This window comes from Mytilus trossulus, chromosome 4 (genome assembly GCF_036588685.1).
Source record: "Mytilus trossulus isolate FHL-02 chromosome 4, PNRI_Mtr1.1.1.hap1, whole genome shotgun sequence".
NCBI lineage: Eukaryota > Metazoa > Mollusca > Bivalvia > Mytilida > Mytilidae > Mytilus > Mytilus trossulus.
In genome coordinates, this window is record NC_086376.1 from 76,972,913 (window position 1) to 76,994,001 (window position 21,089).

At 33.0% G+C, this 21,089-nt stretch overlaps 2 protein-coding genes across 2 annotated transcripts; both read left to right on the plus strand.

Annotated features, from left to right (window-relative positions):
* Positions 1 to 1,875: 1,875 nt before the first annotated feature.
* On the plus strand, positions 1,876 to 5,484 carry LOC134716002 (grpE protein homolog 1, mitochondrial-like). The gene is made up of 3 exons (XM_063578660.1): positions 1,876 to 1,997; positions 2,923 to 3,103; positions 3,851 to 5,484. Exons 1-3 carry the CDS (start codon positions 1,909 to 1,911, stop codon positions 4,277 to 4,279), a joined length of 699 nt encoding a protein of 232 aa, XP_063434730.1. The 5' UTR covers positions 1,876 to 1,908; the 3' UTR covers positions 4,280 to 5,484.
* Positions 5,485 to 8,437: 2,953 nt separating this feature from the next.
* LOC134716003 (uncharacterized) lies at positions 8,438 to 17,633 on the plus strand. The gene is made up of 7 exons (XM_063578661.1): positions 8,438 to 8,892; positions 10,173 to 10,426; positions 10,647 to 10,793; positions 11,408 to 11,631; positions 12,217 to 12,507; positions 15,852 to 16,172; positions 16,552 to 17,633. The coding sequence occupies exons 1-7, from the start codon at positions 8,598 to 8,600 to the stop codon at positions 16,844 to 16,846; spliced, it is 1,827 nt and encodes a 608-aa protein (XP_063434731.1). The 5' UTR covers positions 8,438 to 8,597; the 3' UTR covers positions 16,847 to 17,633.
* The last annotated feature ends 3,456 nt before the right edge of the window (positions 17,634 to 21,089 follow it).

Consider the following 21,089-nt stretch of genomic DNA (forward strand, 5'->3'; position numbering starts at 1 on the left):
TAGGGGCCAGCTGAAGGACGCCTCCGGGTGCGGGAATTTCTCGCTACACTGAAGACCTGTTGGTGACCTTCTGTTGTTGTTTTTTTAATTGGTCGGGTTGTTGTCTCTTTGACACATTCCCCATTTCCATTCTCAATTTTATTTTTATTCAATACAACAAATATAGTTGACTCATAGCTTATATTTTTAGAAAAACAAACCAAAACACTTAACACTTAGCAATGGACAGTGAAAATGAGGTCAAGGTAAAATGAAACCTGCGTAACAGACATATAGATCATAAAATATTGCCATACACCAAATATAGTTGACCTTATGCATAAAGTATTAGAAAAATAGACCAAAACTCAAAAACTTAACTTTGACCACTGAACCATGAAAATGAGGTCAAGGTCAGATGACACATGTCAGCTAGACATGTACACCTTATAATTATTCCATACACCAAATATATTACACCTATTGCATATATATAAGAAAAACAGACCAAAACTCAACTATAACAACTGAACCATGAAAATGAGGTCAACGTGAGATGACACCTGCCAGTTGGACATGTACACCTTGCAGTCCTTTCATTCACCGAATATACTAAACCTATTGCTTATAGTATCTGAGATATGGACTTGACCACCAAAACTTAACATTGTTCACTGATCCATGAAATGAGGTCGAGGTCAAGTGAAAACTGTTTGACGGGCATAAGGACCTTGCAATGTACGCACATACCAAATATAGTTATCCAATTACTTATAATAAGAGAGTATTTAACATTACAAAAAATATTAACTTTTTTTTTCAAGTAGTCACTGAAACATGAAAATGAGGTCAAGGACATTGGACATGTGACTGACGGAAAGTTCGTAACATGAGGCATCTATATACAAAGTATGAAGCATCCAGTTCTTCTACCTTCTAAAATATAAAGCTTTTAAGAAGTTAGCTAACGCCGCCGCCGCCGCCGTCGGATCACTATCCCTATGTCGAGCTTTCTGCAACAAAAGTTGCAGGCTCGACATTAACAAGTTGCTTAATGGAAACTTTAATGAACTCTTATGTTACTATATAACGTTTAGAACTGCTTCAAGTTATTTTATTGGTTCATATTTAAATACAGAAAGTTTAAGCTATCAAAACTTGAAGCAGAAACGTTATATAGGAATATAAGAGTTCGTCAAAGTTTTCATCAAGCAACCTGTCATTTTGCAAATGTTAGAGCCCCGCTTGACAGTCTCCCGAATGACCAAATTAGAAGAAAACCGTACAGTTCCGTTCCTACACTTTGGTATATGTAATGGCAATATTGTCATATGTTTATTCATGGTCCTAAAACTTGTCTTTAGAAGGTAAAAGTTTTTATCTCACATCTACATTAGATCAAAATTTAAAAGATCACATTCCATTTTTTTTTGTTGTTTTTTTTTGAAATGATCAAAATTGCACGTTTTAAATTTAGTACTTTTAAAATTTGATCAAATATCTGAACTATCAAAATTAAAAACGATGTTTAGAATTTTTAAATTTAAATCATTTGGGGAAAATTTCAAATGTTTCAAAATAAAATAAACAATTTGAAATTTTGATATTTTAAAACTTTGACCAAGAATTTGTATAATTAGATTTACTTTTTTAAAATTGTTATTTGGATGGAGAGTTGTCCCAGTTGGCACTCACAGTGACACCACATCTTCCTATATCTATTTGACCAAAATTCCCATAATTTACAATAGAAAAATATTATTGATAAGTGTAACACGGACCCTTCATCAATACTATTTTACCGTGGTCTCTGGTTTTGTAATTTGATTTCAATATTTCATCATGTATTCACAACTTAAGAAACTGTAAGATCAAATCCGGAAATAGTAACCTAACTATCGGGAAATCATTTTGTGCATTAGTTTCAGGATGGCGACAATGGCGAACATGTGGATACGGTCAGCTCAAAGACTTTCGAATATTACTCAAATTCATGCGACTAGGCAGGTTTCAAGAAGGTAAAATAGACTTTTGAGAGTCTTATTAATATGTATGTATATAAAAATGATAATTTTGAAGGTAGGACATTCAGAAATATATGCATAAGTAAATGATGTAATGCCCTTTTGACGTTTACATAATTTCGTTAACAAGAGTCAAGATTGTTAAGAATCTATTTTTGTTGAATATAAGTGACTTAAAGTCAGATATTGTTGTGTGACAAAATACCTACAAAGAAGAACTTGAGCATTTATGATGTCAATAATTGCATTCTTCAAGACAAGACTATTTAGAAGCAGTATCCAACATTTGTTCAAAGGTCAAGAATGTTGTGGCAGCTGAAATTTCATTGTCATTGATGTATTATATCTAAAACTTGAATGCCCTCTCCATAATTACATATAAACAATGCAACGTCCAAGATTCTTTATTTATATACGGCACAGCTATTGGATTAAATATCAGTTTGGTATAACTTACACATTCCTGTTCTGTACATTTTTTTGTATAAAAGGGGCACTAGCTGTCACACTCATGTTCACCGATTTTAATCTAATTCTCAAATTTGATTTATAACATGGTAAAACATGTATCCAAACTATTAAAAGTTTAGAATTAATAATTATCAGGGCACTGGCATGAAAATATGTAGCTTCGTTTCGTGTGCAATTTAGTCTAATCACCATCTAATTAACTATCGAGTTGACCTCTAAAGTCATCTGCAGAGTTCGCGAAAACTATATCATGATCTGAAATTACCAATAACCAGCTGAAGAGACAATTATATAGGTCTTTAATAAAGGCTCACATTTTTTGTTTTTCATTTATGCAACTCGTTGAAATTATATAAACAGACAATAACAGTACAACAGCTAGAATATTTATGTGTTTTCACCCTTTTCTTAATTTGTTTTTTTACTTTGTATAACACTTAATTTACAGTGCACACAGGTCAAGATTTTGGTCAACAACTGCAACAGATACAAACAGTCAAACAGATGATGCACCAAAGACATCAGAAAATGCTGAATCTAATGATGCGACTAAATCAGAGATTGCACAAATAGAGTTAAAATGGAAAGAAGAAAAATCAAAACTAGAGGAAGATTTAAAGTCTTTTAAAGTAAGCTTATTATCCTTTTAACCAGAGGAATTATAGGATAGATTTACATCTGTACGTTTTAAGCATTTGCTTTCTTTTTGTAAGCTCACCTGACTCCCCAGATCAAGTGAGTTGTTCTAATCATTTGTGGTACTTGATCATCTCATTGGTCATCAAAGCTGAAAATCTCAGTCCACTTTTAATAGAAGTTATATTGCACTTGAATGAATATTTTAATAAATCATTTTTTGTGTTTTTTAAACAATCTATAATCTATAAATATAGCTTTTGGACAGAGAGAAAATTAAAACAATTATCAGTAATTCATGATCAACAAAAATGGTACATTTTATAGATAAAGTCAACTGGTTTATTGCTTTATTGAAAAATCAAAGATATGAAAACCCTTGTACAAAGATTTCTACTTGACGTACATGTAAAACAAACAACAATCAATCAAAATTTCTGTCTGGAACTAAAATTTCTGTTGTCATTATTAATTCTTTATATGTAGAGTTTGTGCAAAAGATTTGTAAATTACAAATGTTTATAACCTTTATTGTTTATTTGTTGTGGTTTTATTTGTCTTTTATACAAATGTATAGTAGAGTGCAAGCATTTTTTTGTGGAAAACACTAGAATGAAAGGTGTAAATCTCTAGTTCTGTAATTAAGGATTGTAATGATATCAGGCAACTGAAAAGTTATACTTTGAAATTGCTGTAAAGAAAAAAGTTAAGTTTATTTATTATTTATTCTACTTTTGTAGGACAAATATGTACGTTCTTTAGCGGAAACAGAGAATGTGAGACAAAGGATGATCAAACAAATAGATGATGCTAAAGCATTCGGTATACAAGGCTTTTGTAAGGATTTACTGGAGGTGGCCGATGTGTTAAACATGGCAGTTGACAATGTTCCAAAAGACGAAGTACCAAAAAATGTTCATTTGAAAAATTTATTCGATGGTTTAACAATGACAGAATCACAGTTACAGAAAGCGTTTAACAAGCATGGCTTGGTGAAAATCGAACCAAAAGTAGGAGATAAATTTGATCCTTATGTACATGAAGCCATGTATCAAGTGCCCACAGAGAACAAAGAATCGAACTCAAATGTGGCTGCTGTCAATAAAATAGGGTACAAATTGAAAGAAAGAACAATACGACCAGCAATTGTAGGAGTATTTAAAGCATAGGTCATGTGATATTATTGTAAAGTGTCATCATTGATATATAAAGTCAAACCTTTTTGTATTGTGTCATGTATTTTAAATAAGATTTCGTCTACTATTGGTTAAGGTGAAATGAGAAAGCAGTATGTGAGTTTATATCTTGTAATAGAAATTGAAATCATTAATGAGCCAGGAAAAAGGGGTTGGATAAGATGAAAAATACATTTGTATGTCACAATAACAAGGTTTTATATCAGTTCTGAGTTGTTTCAGAATCACACCATGCATATTTACATGTACATTTGTATTAAATTACAAACTAGATCCAATAGAAAAATATTGTTGTAATCAGCATGGATTTAGACAGATGGTCAGTTTCAGTGCAACGAAAAGAGAGTTCATTTATTTCTGACTAAAGTTGCATTCATTTACTTTATTTGGTCTTTGTAAATAGTTGTCTTATTGAAGTTATTGGCAATCATACCACATCTTCTTATTTTTATAAAAATGATAAACAGGAAAAAAGAAAGTTGAAATGAAAGAGAAGTAATTAGTTTCGATTGCAAATATTTTTTCGAATCCGCTATAAAATACAAATGACTTGATGTTCAAACATTTGTTTTAAGAAAAAGTAAACAATATAGATCTCTATGTGTATTGAATAAATTATTATATTTTACAGCGATTTCATTAAGTGTGTATGCAAAGGTAATATCTTTGGTTAGCTTGCTTGTTAGCTGAACCGTGAAGTCATTATTTAGTAAGGTATGCTACCCTCCTTTTGAAGAAGCCTAGTCCTACAGACAGATAGAGTGGGTTTCTGTCAATCTAGTCTACTCTTAAAGGACATTGAAGGAGGGTAGTTTACCTAACCTAATAATGACTGCATGGTTCATCTAACAAGCTTGCAAGCTAACCAAATATATTACCTTGCCTAAACACTCAATGAAATCGGCTGTAAAATCGAAAAAAAATATAAATTGGTCTTGTTGAGTGACTAACATAAGTTTTTAGGCTTTAAAATTGATTTTTCACATTGTCTTAATAACAATATTTATATGCCCTAACAATAGTTTATTAAAATGAGCAGCTACAGTTGATTAAAATATGATTTGTTTGTGTACTACATAATATATATGCATGTTGTGAATATTTTAATTTGTATTGTGTTTACAGAATACTGATTTGAAAACTACAGGCTAAATACATTAAAGCATTATTATTTAGAATTAATTCCTTGATATCGGACTTGCATTCATGTATATGCCAGTGGCATAGCTGGGTTACTTTGAAGTGTACGTCCAAAATTTTGACCATGACCTGAGGGTTCAAGACAAAAAAAACTCCAGGTAGAGTGTTTGAAAGGGAGCATATAGCCTTCTGAAGCTCCTGCATCATTGAGAAAAATCATTTCTGTAATTAAAAACTTAGTAACATACATTGTATGTATAAACATAAGGAGATGTGGAATTATTGCCATTGAGACAACTCTCCACAAGAGACCAAATAACACAGAAATTAACAACTATATGCCCCTGTATAGACTTCAACAATTAGCAAAGCCTATACATCATTTTCAGCTATAATGAGCCCAAAAATGACAAATTTAAAATAAATCAAAATAGAAAACTATTAACTGCCTAATTTATGTACAAAATGATAAATGAAAAAAATCAAATATGTTGCACAGCAATAAACAATATAATTTAGATATATAAATAAGAAGCTGTGGTATGATTACCAATGAGACAACTTATCTTCAAGGACCAAATGACACAAAGGTTTAAAACTATAGGTCACGGTGCGGAATTCAACCATTAGTAAAGCCGATACCTCATAATTAGCTTTAAAAGACCCTGCAATGATAAAAAAGATTTTGTTATTTTTTTAATTTTCATATGTTTAATCTGTTCGTTGCTAAGAAGTGAGCAATTCGGCCATCTTTTCAGAAAATAACAATATCATATAGTCCGCTACAAAAGTCCACAACATAAAAAATGTAAACACTTCAAAAGAATTAGCTAAGGGACTGATTTAGAACAAAACATTTTAATAAAGAACACATCCACTGTACTACTGGGTCCTGACCTGGGACAGGCACATAGAGAATATGAAAGGTTAAACATGTTTTTGAGCACACAAACTTCTGCCTAACATGGTACAGTGATGTAACAGTACAACATAAGAACAATCTGTAAAAATCAGATGCAATTGGCTTAACTCAAAAGATTGGTACAATAAAAAATACTAACATTAAGAAAAAAACTCAAAGCACCAAAATTAGACAACTCACAAAAGCCACTGCAATTTATACAACACACTGTTTATTTGGAACCTATAATGGCCATTGGTTTAAGAGAAAAAAATATCCAAAACAGTTACTGGAAAAATAAGAATAATGGGAAAAGTGGGCTGAAACAATCAATTGAAAAAAAATGGAATAGGAGAAATAATTACCAGGCTCATTTGCTTTAATTTGAAGTTATTTTAATTTATCATGCAAGATAATAAAAAAAAAAATGTGTTTTTTTTCTGTTTTTTTTCCTCCAATTAAAAAAATCTATGTATTATTAGGAAACTTGCTAACCATATGACTAGAAATTAGATGTGGTTAGGTACATTTATGAGTGCCAATGAGACAACAGAACTCTCCAGCCAAGTTGGAATGTAAAAAATATATTGGTCAAGGTATGGTGTTCAACACAGTCTTTCTCGCACTGAACAGTAAGCAATAAAGGGCCTAAAAATGACTAGTGTAGTCAATTTAATCTTGAGAACCAACATTGGTCTATATGTAAAACAAGAATGTGTCCATAGTACACGGATGCCCACTCGCGCTATCATTTTCTATGTTTAGTGGACCGTGAAATTGGGGTAAAATCTCTATTAAAATTTGACATTTAAATTAGAAAGATCACATCATAGGGAACATGTATACTCATTTTCCAGGTGATTTGACTTCAACTTCATCAAAAATTACCTTGACCAAAAAGTTAACCTGAAACTTTCACTAGTACGGTGTTATCATTTTCTGTGTTCTATGGACCGTGAAATTGGTGTAAAATCTCTAATTTGGGCCAATGGCATTAGAATAAGAAAGATCATATCATAGGACACATGTACACTAAGTTTCAAGTTGATTGCCATCATTGGATATAAAAAAGAAGATGTGGTATGATTGACAATAAGACAACTATCCACAAAAGACCAAAATGACACAAACATTACAATTACAGGTCACCGTACGGCCTTCAACAATGAGCAAAGCCCATACCGCATATTCTCAGCTATAAAAGGCCCCGATAAGACAATGTAAAACAATTCAAACGAGAAAACTAACGGCTTTATTCATGTAAAAAAATGAATTTTCATCAAAAACCTGAAGCGGGACGAACGAACGGACGGACGCACAGACCAGAAAACGTTATGCCCCTCTACTATAGTAGGTGGGGCATAAAAAGAGAAATACTTATGAAACACACCAACAAACGTCAACCTCTGAACAACACCCTCGATGTTTTGTGTGACTTCTACCGTCAAATGTTTTAGTTATTCATATTCATAATGTATCGTGTGAGAGTCTAGACATCCGAGTTTGTAGCCATGATAAAACGGCTTGAAACTCGAATGATATAAACTGAAGAAAGTGGGGGATTGGTTTGTTAATTTCTATCTGAGACTACTATACTAGAGACATGTATAATATGTCTGCTATATAATTAACACATATATAACACAATCTCAGTTTCTATTGGAATTAATAGAGAGAAAAGGAATAAAATCCATTCCTCTTTAAACAAAAATAAAGTGTTATATACATGTCCCAAGATGACCCCGTAATCTATCTGACCTTTTTGCATGTGGATAAGAGATAGAAATAGAAAAGCTGATGCAAAATATTGCAATCATGAATATACAAGAAAATCCATTGATTATTTATAGAATATATAACATATTATTGCGCCGATTTGTATTTCACAAATTGCCCTTTAACTATTTAGTATTGAATTTGATTCTAATATTTGAAATCATATTGCTCAAAGTATTGGTTGATGTGATTTTAGTGAGCAGATACTAATGTTTTGTTGTTTTCATTACATAAATATTTGAGGATTACTTTTGGTCGTAACTAACCCGGCATTCTTTAAACACCATCAATAACCTAGTTTCATTTTGTTGTGCAATCCCCTAAAGCGAAAGTACACGCCTCCTTTAATAATCTTATAAAGAATGTGTGTAAAACTTCAAACACATTTAAAGCGAAATCATACACACGAAATTAAAGCTATTTGGATCTTATTTTGTTATTAACTTATATATAAGTGTTCCTACACATTTAAAAATGTCTGGAAGAGGAAGAGGTCGTGGTAGAGGAGGGTCAAATCGTGGCCGAGGAGGTAGACGGGGTCGTGGAGGGTTTGGTCGAAGCCGAGTTTCAAGATCACAGAATTGTAGATCGCGATCTCCGTCACCTGACACTATTACAGAAGTGGCTGAACCTTCGATGAATGATGTAAAGTCATTTTTTATGGGGAAAGTATCATTTGAGCAGCACTATCAAGGACAAGAAGAAAATAGAGATAAATATGCTGCTGCTATATCTACAATGATGAACAGTGGTGTAGATGTTGTACAAAGTAAGTAAACTTCTATTTTTAATTATTCACCTTATTAATATTAATTTGTATGAAGCCATTGAACATGTTGATGACTTGTACGTGCATTACTTAACCTGACGATAGACCAACTTTTGATTTTTACATATCAAAATTATCATAAAATTCGTTGATTTGAATTTTTTGTTGAAATTCTCGATTACGCCTTCCGAAAAATAATTCTGACAAACACTCAAAGGTATCCGAAAAAGTTGTTAGTGATATTAAAAAGGTATGTCCCCTTCCCTCAAAGAATGATACTCATGTACTTACCTTTACTCTAATCCTATTGATCCCCAAGGGTGACTGGGGAATAGAAATATGGTCACTTGGTCTTCTCCCGACCGGCAGTAAAACGCTTGCCGAAGTGGGGCGTCCGTTTGGCTGTGCGGGATGTATAAGTTCGCAGTCACGTCCGGTCAGAAGGGGGACGTTAAATCTGATGCCTCGTGTAAAGAGAGTGCCACGCTCTTTGTACGTTAAGAACCCTTGCAACAACTCTTTGAGGGGTCCGTAGGTGGCCTGTTGCAAGGCAAAATTTCTGTCCCTATCCAATATACCCTCATTTTCCAGTGGCAGTCCAGATTTCCCCGACCATCATCCTAGATGGCCTCTATTACAACTACCTTCCTATTGTATTTATTGTTAACTTGTTCTCGTCCTGAATATGCATGAAATATTTGCCACTGGACGTTAAGCAACCAACAATCAATCAATCAATCTAATCCTATTGAAAACATATTCATTGCTAGCAGATATGCAACAGATGACACTTGTGGGGTTGCTGAGACGTGAACCGTAATGTCAAGCAGGTCAACAGTGAAAAATAAAATGGTACAAGATTTTATTTTCATTCTTAGTATCACCCTTCATGAGCTGAGAGCTCTGCCTTTTTACAAATAAATTAACAGTAGATGCAATGTTACCGCTTTACATATATATTCCACCATTTATTAATACCTTCTTAATTCGAATTTTATTTATATATCTGTATGTCACTATCTGTTTCTGTACATGTACATTGAAAATACCAATTCTGGATTCTATTCAACTTTTGACGTTATGGCACCTTTAAACTCCAAACTGTATTTTTGCATAAAATAGTGTCTTCCAGCTGGTCACAATGTTTTGTGTTCTAGACCAAGAAAACGTCCTTATATAGATTCGTGTTGTATGGAATAGTGTTTATGTATAGTTACAACATATACACGTGGATTTTTTATAACATCTTAATCAAAAACCTGTGTTAATTTTATTTACAGATGCACGAGTACGTGCGTTAGCAGCAAGCTGGGCAAGAAAGGACCAGGAGCTGGCCAGTGCATTGATTTCTGTTCGCAGTCAATACTCCTTTGTAGAAGTCTTGAAAGCATTAACTATCTTGGATGCAGGAAGGTCGGCACGTGTTGTTGAGAAAAAAATCAAAAGGCTACAATGTCAGAAAACAAAAGTGTCAGCCGCGAAGCTCGGGAAACTAAAATCAGAGCATGACAATTTGTTAGCTCTTAAACCCAACGTAAGTGTATGTTTGAGGGCGAATACATCGTAATACTATGTTTCTATTTTTATCAACATGCACTTCAATTTTCAATAAAAAAATCTAAAAACCAAAGATTAATGTTGTAAATGATTGACCTTTAATAGTATTTAAAGTCAGTTTAACTTCATTTCATATATATTTTTGAAATAAATTATTGTGTCAATACACATTCATTTTTAGTATTTATTTCATTCAGATCGGAACAGCAACTGGTGCCGTTGTAAAGCAGGTGAATAAATGGGTGAAGACGTTTACAAAAGATGAACTGGAGTTCTTCGCTTTACATTTTCCTGTAGACCCTTGGAAGAAGATAGCAGACATTTGCCACTTCAATCCTGAAAAAGTAAGTACATGTATTCTTGAATAATACCCACCCTTTCAGAGCATATGTTACCACAGTGTTTATAGTCTACAAAGTTGATGGCGCGTTTGGTTTTGTTGAACAGTTCAACTGTTCTTGTTCGGAGTTTTTGCGATCAATTATTGTTCTCGGGACTTAAAATTAATCGATTCCACCGTTTAAATAACATTACTCTCATATGCTGTATTTATGGACCAACTTGTTCAATTACTGCCTTTTTCAATGAACTACCCTCATTGGTTTATTGCTATTTTATAGAGCACGGTTTTGTTTAATAAAGCACGTTGCCCTTGATCGTGTGAGTTGTTATACTTATAATTGTGATGTCCTTCAACGTCGGTGTCCTTGTTCATACTGTAAGAGATGTTACAGATCACGGTGTCCTTTCCTTGTACATATTGATTCTACGTATATCCTATTGATCATAGATAGCAATACATTTGATAGGTTTTCTGATAGTTCGCGTCACAATGCATTACAACTATATGATGTCCAAAATGGTATCTGAAATGAAATGCAAATTAAACATGTTTGAATAAGAAAACTTCTGTTTAAATTTACAATAATAATTTTCGATTGTATTTTATGTTTTTCAGGACTTTCCAGCGTTACCATGGTTCCTAGGATTTTGTTTTGGAAAAACAGCTCCAGAAGATTCAATTGTACACAGTTGCAAAGATATAAACGAAAATAATGTAAATGAATTGGTCCAATCACATCCAGTTCCGTATGGTCACGTCAAAAATTTGGACAAACACCTTACAGAGGATAGTAAGAAAGCCATAGCGTTGAAGGAGAAGAAAATTGACACATTATTGTGGTAAGATTGTACACGGAACCTCCACCTTACATATAATTAAAACAAGAATGTGTCCCAAGTACACAGATGCCCCATCCGCACTATCATTTCTATGTTAAATGGACCGTAAAAATGGGGGGAATCTCTAATTTGGCATTAAAATAAGAAATATCATATCTTAGGGAACATGTGTACTACGTTTCAATTTGATTGGACTTCAAGTTCATCAAAAACTACCTCCACCAAAAACTTTAATCTGAAGCAGGACGAACGGACGCACAGACCAGAAAACATAATGCCCATTAATGGGGCATAAAACAAGTCTTAAAAATGCCTGACAGATTTGGGAAATTGAGCTTGAAACTCTATTTGATGGTATTTTTCTTTAGAATCGTGAACTCGTACAAATATTTTGCCAGAAATACCACCCGTTCGTGATATGGGCGTTCCTGGTAAAGATAAAATCAGTTAAGGGATATAGACGCAACAAATTAGGATTGATTGATATGTTGAGTTGCTCAATTGGCTCAATTTAGTTAACATAATGTTGTTTATTTTGAAGGTATAATGAAAATTTGACCTAACATTGAAATCTTTATTTTGAAGGTATTATGAAAATTTGACCTGTGCATCGTTTGATAAAGTTTTGATGGAACGTTTAAATGACGGCGAAAAAGTAACATTGGCAAATGGCAAATTAATGGAACGGTTATTGATCCTTAAAATGGCCAGAGAGGGCATAAAGGCAAACCCAGACGAAATATATTTCACATGGGATTGGGATGCACAGCCAAATGGACCAAATCTAGAAAATCAGGAAAATCTAATTGAAGAATCGAAATCTCCTTTTTTAAATCATCTAATCGGACAAGCTGATGAAAATATCAGCAAAATCAGGTGAGTAGCAACTGGACGTCATTGACATGAATGATAAGGATAAAAGTATAATGGTAATCTTGAAAGTGACAATTTTTAAATAAAATATTTCTGTAACATCTCGTACAATTAAATTCAGAGTTTCTATAATTTGAAATAAAAAAAGACTCCTTTCAGATATCAGGCTTATTAAATTTAGAATGACATAGACTAGCGTTCGTCTACTGGATACTCGTCATTCACGCTCGAAACAAAACAAAAGGGAGGCAAAATCAATCACACAGTTGACGTATTGTCAAATCTTACAACTGCGTAGAAAACGCAAGTAATTAACAGATACAAGCCTTGTAACTTAACAAGCCTGAGTGTGACAGTTACACACGTTTTGTCAAAATAAAACTCACCATTATAACAAAGTAGAAGTAAAATCATAATGGATACCAGGAATGAAATTTTGTATTTGCGACAGAAACTCTTTTCGTCTACTAAAGACTCGTCATTGACGCTCGCTTAAAAAAGGTTAAACGGAGCATGTAACGAATAAATGCAACAAATTGTGCCTAATCTTGCTAAAACAATATTTTTTGTCCAGTGATAGAAAACCTTATTGTTTCCTTTGACATAATATCCTTTCTACATGCAGATGCTTCAAATTTGTCTTTATACGACCGCAAAATTTGAAAAAAATTTCGTCGTATATTGCTATCACGTTGGCGTCGTCGTCTGCGTCGTCGTCGTCGTCCGAATAATTTTAGTTTTCGCACTCTAAATAACTTTAGTAAAAGTGAATAGAAATCTATGAAATTTTGACACAAGGTTTATGACCACAAAAGAAAGGTTGGGATTGATTTTGGGAGTTTTTGTTCCAACAGTTTAGGAATTGGGGACCAAAAAAGGGCCCAAATAAGCATTATTCTTGGTTTTCGCACAATAACTTTAGTTTAAGTAAATAGAAATCAATGAAATTTAAACACAATGTTTATGACCACAAAAGGAATTTTTGGTATTGATTTTGGGAGTTTAGGTTCAAACAGTTTACGAATTAGGGGCCAAAAAGGGACCCAAATAAGCATTTTTCTTGGTTTTCGCACCATAACTTTAGTATAAGTAAATAGAAATGTATGAAATTTAAACACAAGGTTTATGACCATAGAAAGGAAGGTTGGTTTTGATTTTGGGAGTTTTGGTCCAAACAGTTTAGGAATAAAGGGCCCAAAGGGTCCAAAATTGAACTTTGTTTGATTTCATCAAAAATTGAATAATTTGGGTTATTTGATATGCCGAATCTAACTGTGTATGTAGATTCTTAATTTTTGGTCCCGTTTTCAAATTGGTCTAAATTAAGGTCCAAAGGGTCCAAAATTAAACTTAGTTTGATTTTTTACAAAAATTGAATCCTTGGGGTTCTTTGATATGCTGAATCTAAAAATGTACTTAGATTTTTTTATTATTGGCCCAGTTTTCAAGTTGGTCCAAATCGGGGTCCAAAATTAAACTTGGTTTGATTTCATCAAAAATTGAATAATTGGGGTTCTTTGATATGCCAAATCTAACTGTGAATGTAGATTCTTAATTTTTGGTCCCGTTTTAAAATTGGTCTACATTAAAGTCCAAAGGGTCCAAAATTAAACTAAGTTTGATTTTAACAAAAATTGAATTCTTGGGCCTCTTTGATATGCTGAATATAAACATGTTTTATTAGATTTTTGATTATGGGCCCAGTTTTCAAGTTGGTCCAAATCAGGATCCAAAATTATTGTATTAAGTATTGTGCTATAGCAAGAAATTTTCAATTGCACAGTATTCAGCAATAGCAAGAAATCTTCAATTGCACAGTATTGTGCAATAGCAAGAAATCTTCAATTGCACAGTATTGTGCAATAGCAAATATTTTCAATTGCACAGTATTGCACAATAGCAAGAAATATCTAATTGCACTATATTGGATTTCAATTGGAGTTATCTTTCTTTGTCCAGAATAGTAGTTGAATCAACTTAAATCATTGTTTTATACAATATACAATGTATATTCACTTTTACTACCAACTGATAGATTAAAACAATCTTTACCATTCAGTGATAACAAGCACTTTTTTACATTTTAATATTTTATGATGTATTTAAATGAGAATTTATTGTTGCAAACTTCATTAGAAATTTGAATTGAGATCAGTTTTGAAATAAGGGCTATTCCAGAAAAAAATGTAGGGGGGGGGGATGGAAGGCACATTGTATTAATAATACATGGGTGATGGGTATCAGAGCAACTTTTCACACTATAATGCACTATAATTCTCAATTACAATTGTCTGGGTGACGGGTGCTGACAAAAACTGCCTTCCAACCCCCCATACATTTTTTTCTGGAATAGCCCTAAGGGGAAGGGGGATGTGAAAAAAAAATGGGGGGTCAATTTTTTTCATTTCAGATTTCATAAATAAAAAGAAAATTTCTTCAAACATTTTTTTGAGAGGATTAATATTCAACAGCATAGTGAATTGCTCAAAGGCAAAACAATTTTTTTAAGTTCATTAGACCACATTCATTCTGTGTCAGAAACCTATGCTGTGTCAAGTATTTAATCACAATCCAAATTTAGAGCTGAATCCAGCTTGAATGTTGTGTCCATACTTGCCCCAACCGTTCAGGGTTCAACCTCTGCGGTCGTATAAAGCTGCGCCCTGTGGAGCAACTGGTTTTTCATCTGAAGTATTTTATGATGTATAAAAATGAGTAGTTATTGTTGCAAACTCCATTAGAAATTTTAATTAAGATCAGTTTTGGAATAGGGAAAGGGGGATGTAAAAAAAAATAATTGGGTTCAATTTTTCTCATTTGAAATTTCATAAATAAAAAGAAAATTTCTTTAAACATTTTTTTGAGAGGATTAATATTCAACATTATAGTGAATTGCTCTAAGAGTAAAATAAATTTTAAGTTCATAAGACCACATTCATTCTGTGTCAGAAACCTATGCTGTGTCAACTATTTAATCACAATCCAAATTTAGAGCTGGATTCAGCTTGAATGTTGTGTCCATACTTGCCCAAACCGTTCAGGGTTCAACCTCTGCGGTCGTATAAAGCTGCGCCATGCGGAGCATCTGGTTTTTCATCTTATTTGTAAATTTACAGTCACAGATAAAAGCGTTCATTACCAATAGTCATACAGCTGAGGCATACATCAACTGAGCGAATCCAATCCACAATAGTATACGAAAATGTGACAGGAACCAATTCTTTATAGTTAATGTTGAGCTGCTTCCAATTTTTCTACCACTAAAAACCATGTTTACAAGTACAACACCGAATGTTTAGATTCCCATTTTTATATATATAAATTTAATCGATCTTGTTTGTTTTCAGGTTACCACTTGAAGAACCGATTGTTATAGTTGGTGATGCCTCAGGATCGATGGAAGTTGCTATCAAAACCAGTGTTATAATTGCTGGAATTTTAACCAAAATTACCTCTGCCAAATTGGTTTTCTTCGACGATCACTCTAGAGATGCCCCATACCTCCCCGAAAATGTAGAACAAGTTTTAGATTTAGCACTGTCCACAAAAGCAGATAATGCAACAGCACCAGCTGCTAGTCTGTATCCATTCTACAAGAACAAGGAAATTGTTAAAACATTTATCATTGTGACAGATGAAGGAGAAAATGAACAGTGTGAGGAATTCTGGTGAGTACTTCAAAAATATTTAAGTTGTATGGACTTAAGAATCCACCACCCAATGTGTTAAAGAAACGGAACGTCATGCAATCACCAAACCAAATAAACTTGTTTAAAAGGCTGTTGTTTGCATTCCGGTCGGGTTGTTCTCATTCCCATTCTCAATTTTATTGAAATTTTGAGTACTTTCAAGTGTCAAAAGCCCCATTTGTTTTTGGAAAGTTGTTTTAAACGCAATAACCAAAATCTACCTGTATGCACAAATAGCCTGTACATATTCAATAATTAAATGGAAACAAACAATAAAGCTGTTTAATACTGCCATGTCTTGAAATTACAAAGTTATATTCAGAAAATATTCTACATTTTATAATTTGTATCTTTTCAGGTTTGCCGAGTTATTTGACAAATACTACAAAGAGGTATTCCCAGCTAGACTTGTCTTTGTATCGTTTTTACCACAACATAGTGAAGGTCAGATGGTAAAAGACCTCAAGGATAAAGGGTATAATCCACTCCAGTTTAAACTTGATGACAACAAACCAGACTTAACTAAACTCGATAGTCTTATAGCTTTATTGTCCCTGGAGACTACAGACTTTAACGACGAAGTCTCTACAACAGAACAGAAAATTAAATTAAACGGACTTTATTCAGTGTTTTCCGAATTGAGCTTAAAATGAAATCAAAGTTCGTGTCTGTCTGAAGAGTAGTTTGATCATGTTGATATCACCAAAGATAACCAAACGCTTACATCGTCCATGGTTTGTCTTGGAAGGTTAAGTCATCAATGCGTATCATATACGCGAAAAGAATGAAGAGAGGAAAACACATAGTGTCTGAAAAAAAAGACGGGGAAAGTACATATGTTATCTCCTACTTTCCAGTAATACTTGAACACACCCGCGAAATCGCGGGCATATACAGCTTGTGAACTGTTGTGGGATGATTTTTTGTTAAAGATATTATGTATTGAGAATTACATAAAAGGTATCTCCCTTTTTCCAAAGTCCGATGTTTGTTTCCTTTCTGTTAAATTCAATTATATTCGTGTCTCTGGCCTACGACCACAATTATTCTTCTCCTTTGCTACAATGCTTCTTTTGGTAAAAGTCAAATCAAATTGAAAATTTGCACCGTTTCAAACATAAAATAAATGTAACTGCTTATATATAGACCATTATTAGTCTACTATGCTTCCATGACAACCCATCAGTGCTTTTAGAGCCTTTTTTTTTTTTAAATATGCCAATGGTAGGATTTGAATCATGTATAATAAATGACTTATACCGACTTAGGCTTATTTGAGGGGTTGTCGATCGGAGGGGTCCTGATCCCGAAATTCCGGGCTTAAAACCATGAAATCCCGAGATGCAGAATTTAAGAAATTCATATCCCGAAATCGAAAAATATATTCCCGGATCCCGTAAGGATCAATCCCCAAATCCCTAGCATAAAAACACCCGATCCCGATGCCCCGAAAAAGGTCCTGCCTCCCTCTAATCTCTACCTTACTTTAATTTTTGCCAAATCACTATTTTCCCTTTTAACAATAAATTATATATAGAAATCCCCTGAAAGAATATCTCTCTAAGGGATATATTTTTTTTGATTTTTGCGATCTAAACACCATTATATGGGGAACGCTCTACGATTGGTTGTACTTGTGTCACATGTTTTACTTATTTTAATATAAAGGCAACTGGTATGACCCCTTGAATAGTAAACATTAAAAAAAAAAGTAGACAGAATACAGAGATTCTCTATATATTAAAGAAGTATAATCGTAGTTTACATGTAGATAAACGCGAAAAATAATTGTCCTCTCTAAGGAGGTTAAATAGTTGTGGTTCTTGCGATCTTAACACCATGATATGGAGAACGCTCTGATTGGCTTATCTATTTTTCTCTTTTGTTATCTATCATACGATTGGTTGTATTTGTGCATGTTTCAAACAGGAAGTCTTATCTATGACAAAAAGTCAGTCTGATGACGGAATCATTTCCGGACTCCTTTGGTGTCAGACCACCAATTATAAATCCCTATCTGTTCAACCAAATTTTGCAATTTTCACAGCTTTCTAAAATTTTTACCTTCAGTTTAACTTCATAGAAACCAGGTATATCCTGAATTGTACATGTTTCAGCTTTCTACATGCCAATTTTCAGCACACCTTTAAAGCCTTCTAACAAAATAACTGACCTTTAAATAGAAGTACTCCAAAACAAAAACCTGGTTTTCTGGAAATCTAAAATTAGCATACTATGGAACGCATTAATCCTCAATTTTTAATGCAAACTCATAGACAAGTAAATTTTGGCTCAAAATGATCTAGATATATTTATCTTTCGCCAAAAGTTTCATTTCTGCAAATTTGTTTGTTAGTTTAAGTAAACAAGGACATCAAAAGCACTATTTTGTGTCAGAGTAGGTCTACTTTTTTATTGGACGGAGTAATTGGTGGTCTGACACCTTTTTTGTGGTTTTTCTCCCAAAATAACTCAATCTGAATAATCATAAGAATGGGTGACAAATGCGACTATGCATGTTACCTATAGGACACAGAGGCATGATGATTGATTTATTGTGGAAGGAAGAGAAGCGACACCCAAAATGAGGTCTTCTCGTTTAATACACTTTATCGCTATTTAGTCCATTCCTGGAAAAACAGTCATTTATACAACTTCCTGTTTAGGTCACGCGGGCCGAAAATGGAGGTCATCAGCAGTGAGCTGAGGAAGGAAAAACGTTAGAAAGTGATGATCAAGAAACTTTGATATAGTGTGATCCACTTTTTTCGAAATTAAAATTGAAGTAAAAAACATTTTTTTTGAAGTATTTACGGTAGTTTAAATAGGTCTCATTAAAAAGTATCATGCACGGTGAATAGTGTAAACAGGGACCCAGATAGCTTCAACTGGATGAAAAAGTTGTGTAATTTTAGAACTTATCCGGAATGGAATAAATAGCGATTAGGTGTATAGTATAGATGATCATAATTACAAATTAACTGTTAACATCACGGTGAATTTTTGAAATAATAAGGCTTTTATAAATCAGTAATAGATTAACTTTTAGGAATCTTTAGTCCTCAATGCTCTTCAACTTTGTACTATATTTTTCTTTTTTAACATTGTTTTATTCGAGCGTCACCTATGAGTCTTTTAAAGACGAAACGTGCGTCTGGCGTGAATATGAAATTTCAATCCTGGTATCTACAAAAATATACTATAATATTAATATGATGAGTTTATTGTTCAGAATTGTAAAAGTTCAAATCCTGGACAGCTGCTTTATGCGGAAGGAGTTGTCGAATTGGACATCTTATATTTGTTCAAGTTTTGTCACTTGCAAGATGTATCTAAAATCTCTCAAAAAATAAATAGAATTGGGATACTCAAGCGATATAAGGAGAGAGAGATTTTGGATGCACCCGTTACGAACTCTTGAACCTGATGGACTTAATGAGAGAGGCGAAAAAAGGTTTAAACACAAATAAAAACAATATTCTTGAAATCATAAAAAGTTTATAGAAATCAAGGATTTGTATAGTTAGTCTAACTATAAAAATCCTTGTAGAAATTCAAACGTTTTATAGAAATTCATACAATTTATAGAAAATCATTAAAATTATAGAAATTCATTACGTCGTAACTACAATCCCTTTCCCTTTAATGAATTTGAACTACCGAATAAGACTATTTAACGGATTTGTTATCACATAAGCAACACGACGGGTGCCACATTTGTAGCAGGATCTGCTTACCCTTCCGGAGCACCTGAGATCACCCCCAGTTTTTGGTGGGGTTCGTGTTGTTTATTCTTTAGTTTTCTATGTTTTGTCATGTGTACTATTGTTTGTCTGTTTGTCTTTTTTTTATTTTTAGACATGGCGTTGTCAGTTTGTTTTAGATTTATGAGTTTGACTGTCCCTTTGGTATCTTTCGTCCCTCTTTAAAAAGAAATTCATACAATTTATCGAACATCAATTAATATGTTTTTACTTTTCCTCATACTTTATGTAAATGAAGCTACGGACATATTTTTTTTTTGTAAAACATGTACATCAATAAATATATTTTACTTTCACTCAAATTTTGTGAATACATTATTTGTTTATATGACTAAAAAACTTACTGTTCCTTCCCACATGAGCAGATTCGTCAACTGAGAAAATTCTAGGACCAGGTTAGTGAACAGTATAAAATTGATCAAAACATTTAAGAAGCGGTATGAATTATGCTAAGTGTTATGAATTAATCTATTATAGCCCTTGAAATATATACATGATATATACAAATAATATCAAGCATACTGGATATATACATAAATGACTTTTAAGACTCGCAGTGTTATAATTAAGAGTCAATTTACACATTGTGTATTATTTTAACGATTTAAAAAAAAAATCAAAATTGTTCATGCATGAATTGAAAATTCAAATTATTTTATAGCAAAGTTATGGTAGATCACTTTGTAACACAAGCCTGCGCTTTATCCCAACTAACCGAATTCTGGCGGATCTAAGGAAACTGAAAATCGACATTGCTTTGAGCTACAAATTTCATAAATATCAATGCTTTAACACGAGATATTTAATTCAATAATAGTTTTACGTTCATATTTGAATATTAATGCCTCGTTTGATAGCTTTTAATTATGTTGAACAATTAATTTCAAAATTTGTATACAAAGCATAAAATATTGTCCACCATAAAATTTTGTCTACGGAAAAATTATCATATGAAATAGTGTCCTTGTTTATGAAATGTTGCTACCTCCTTCTATACAAAGTTTTCACTGTTAAATTCTGTTAATGTTAATTTGGCACAGTTAATAACTGTTAATGAAACAATTGTAATTATGTCATTCCTGAGGATTCTACTGCCGTCTGTAGAGCCTGTATTAATTTACATTGATCTAGA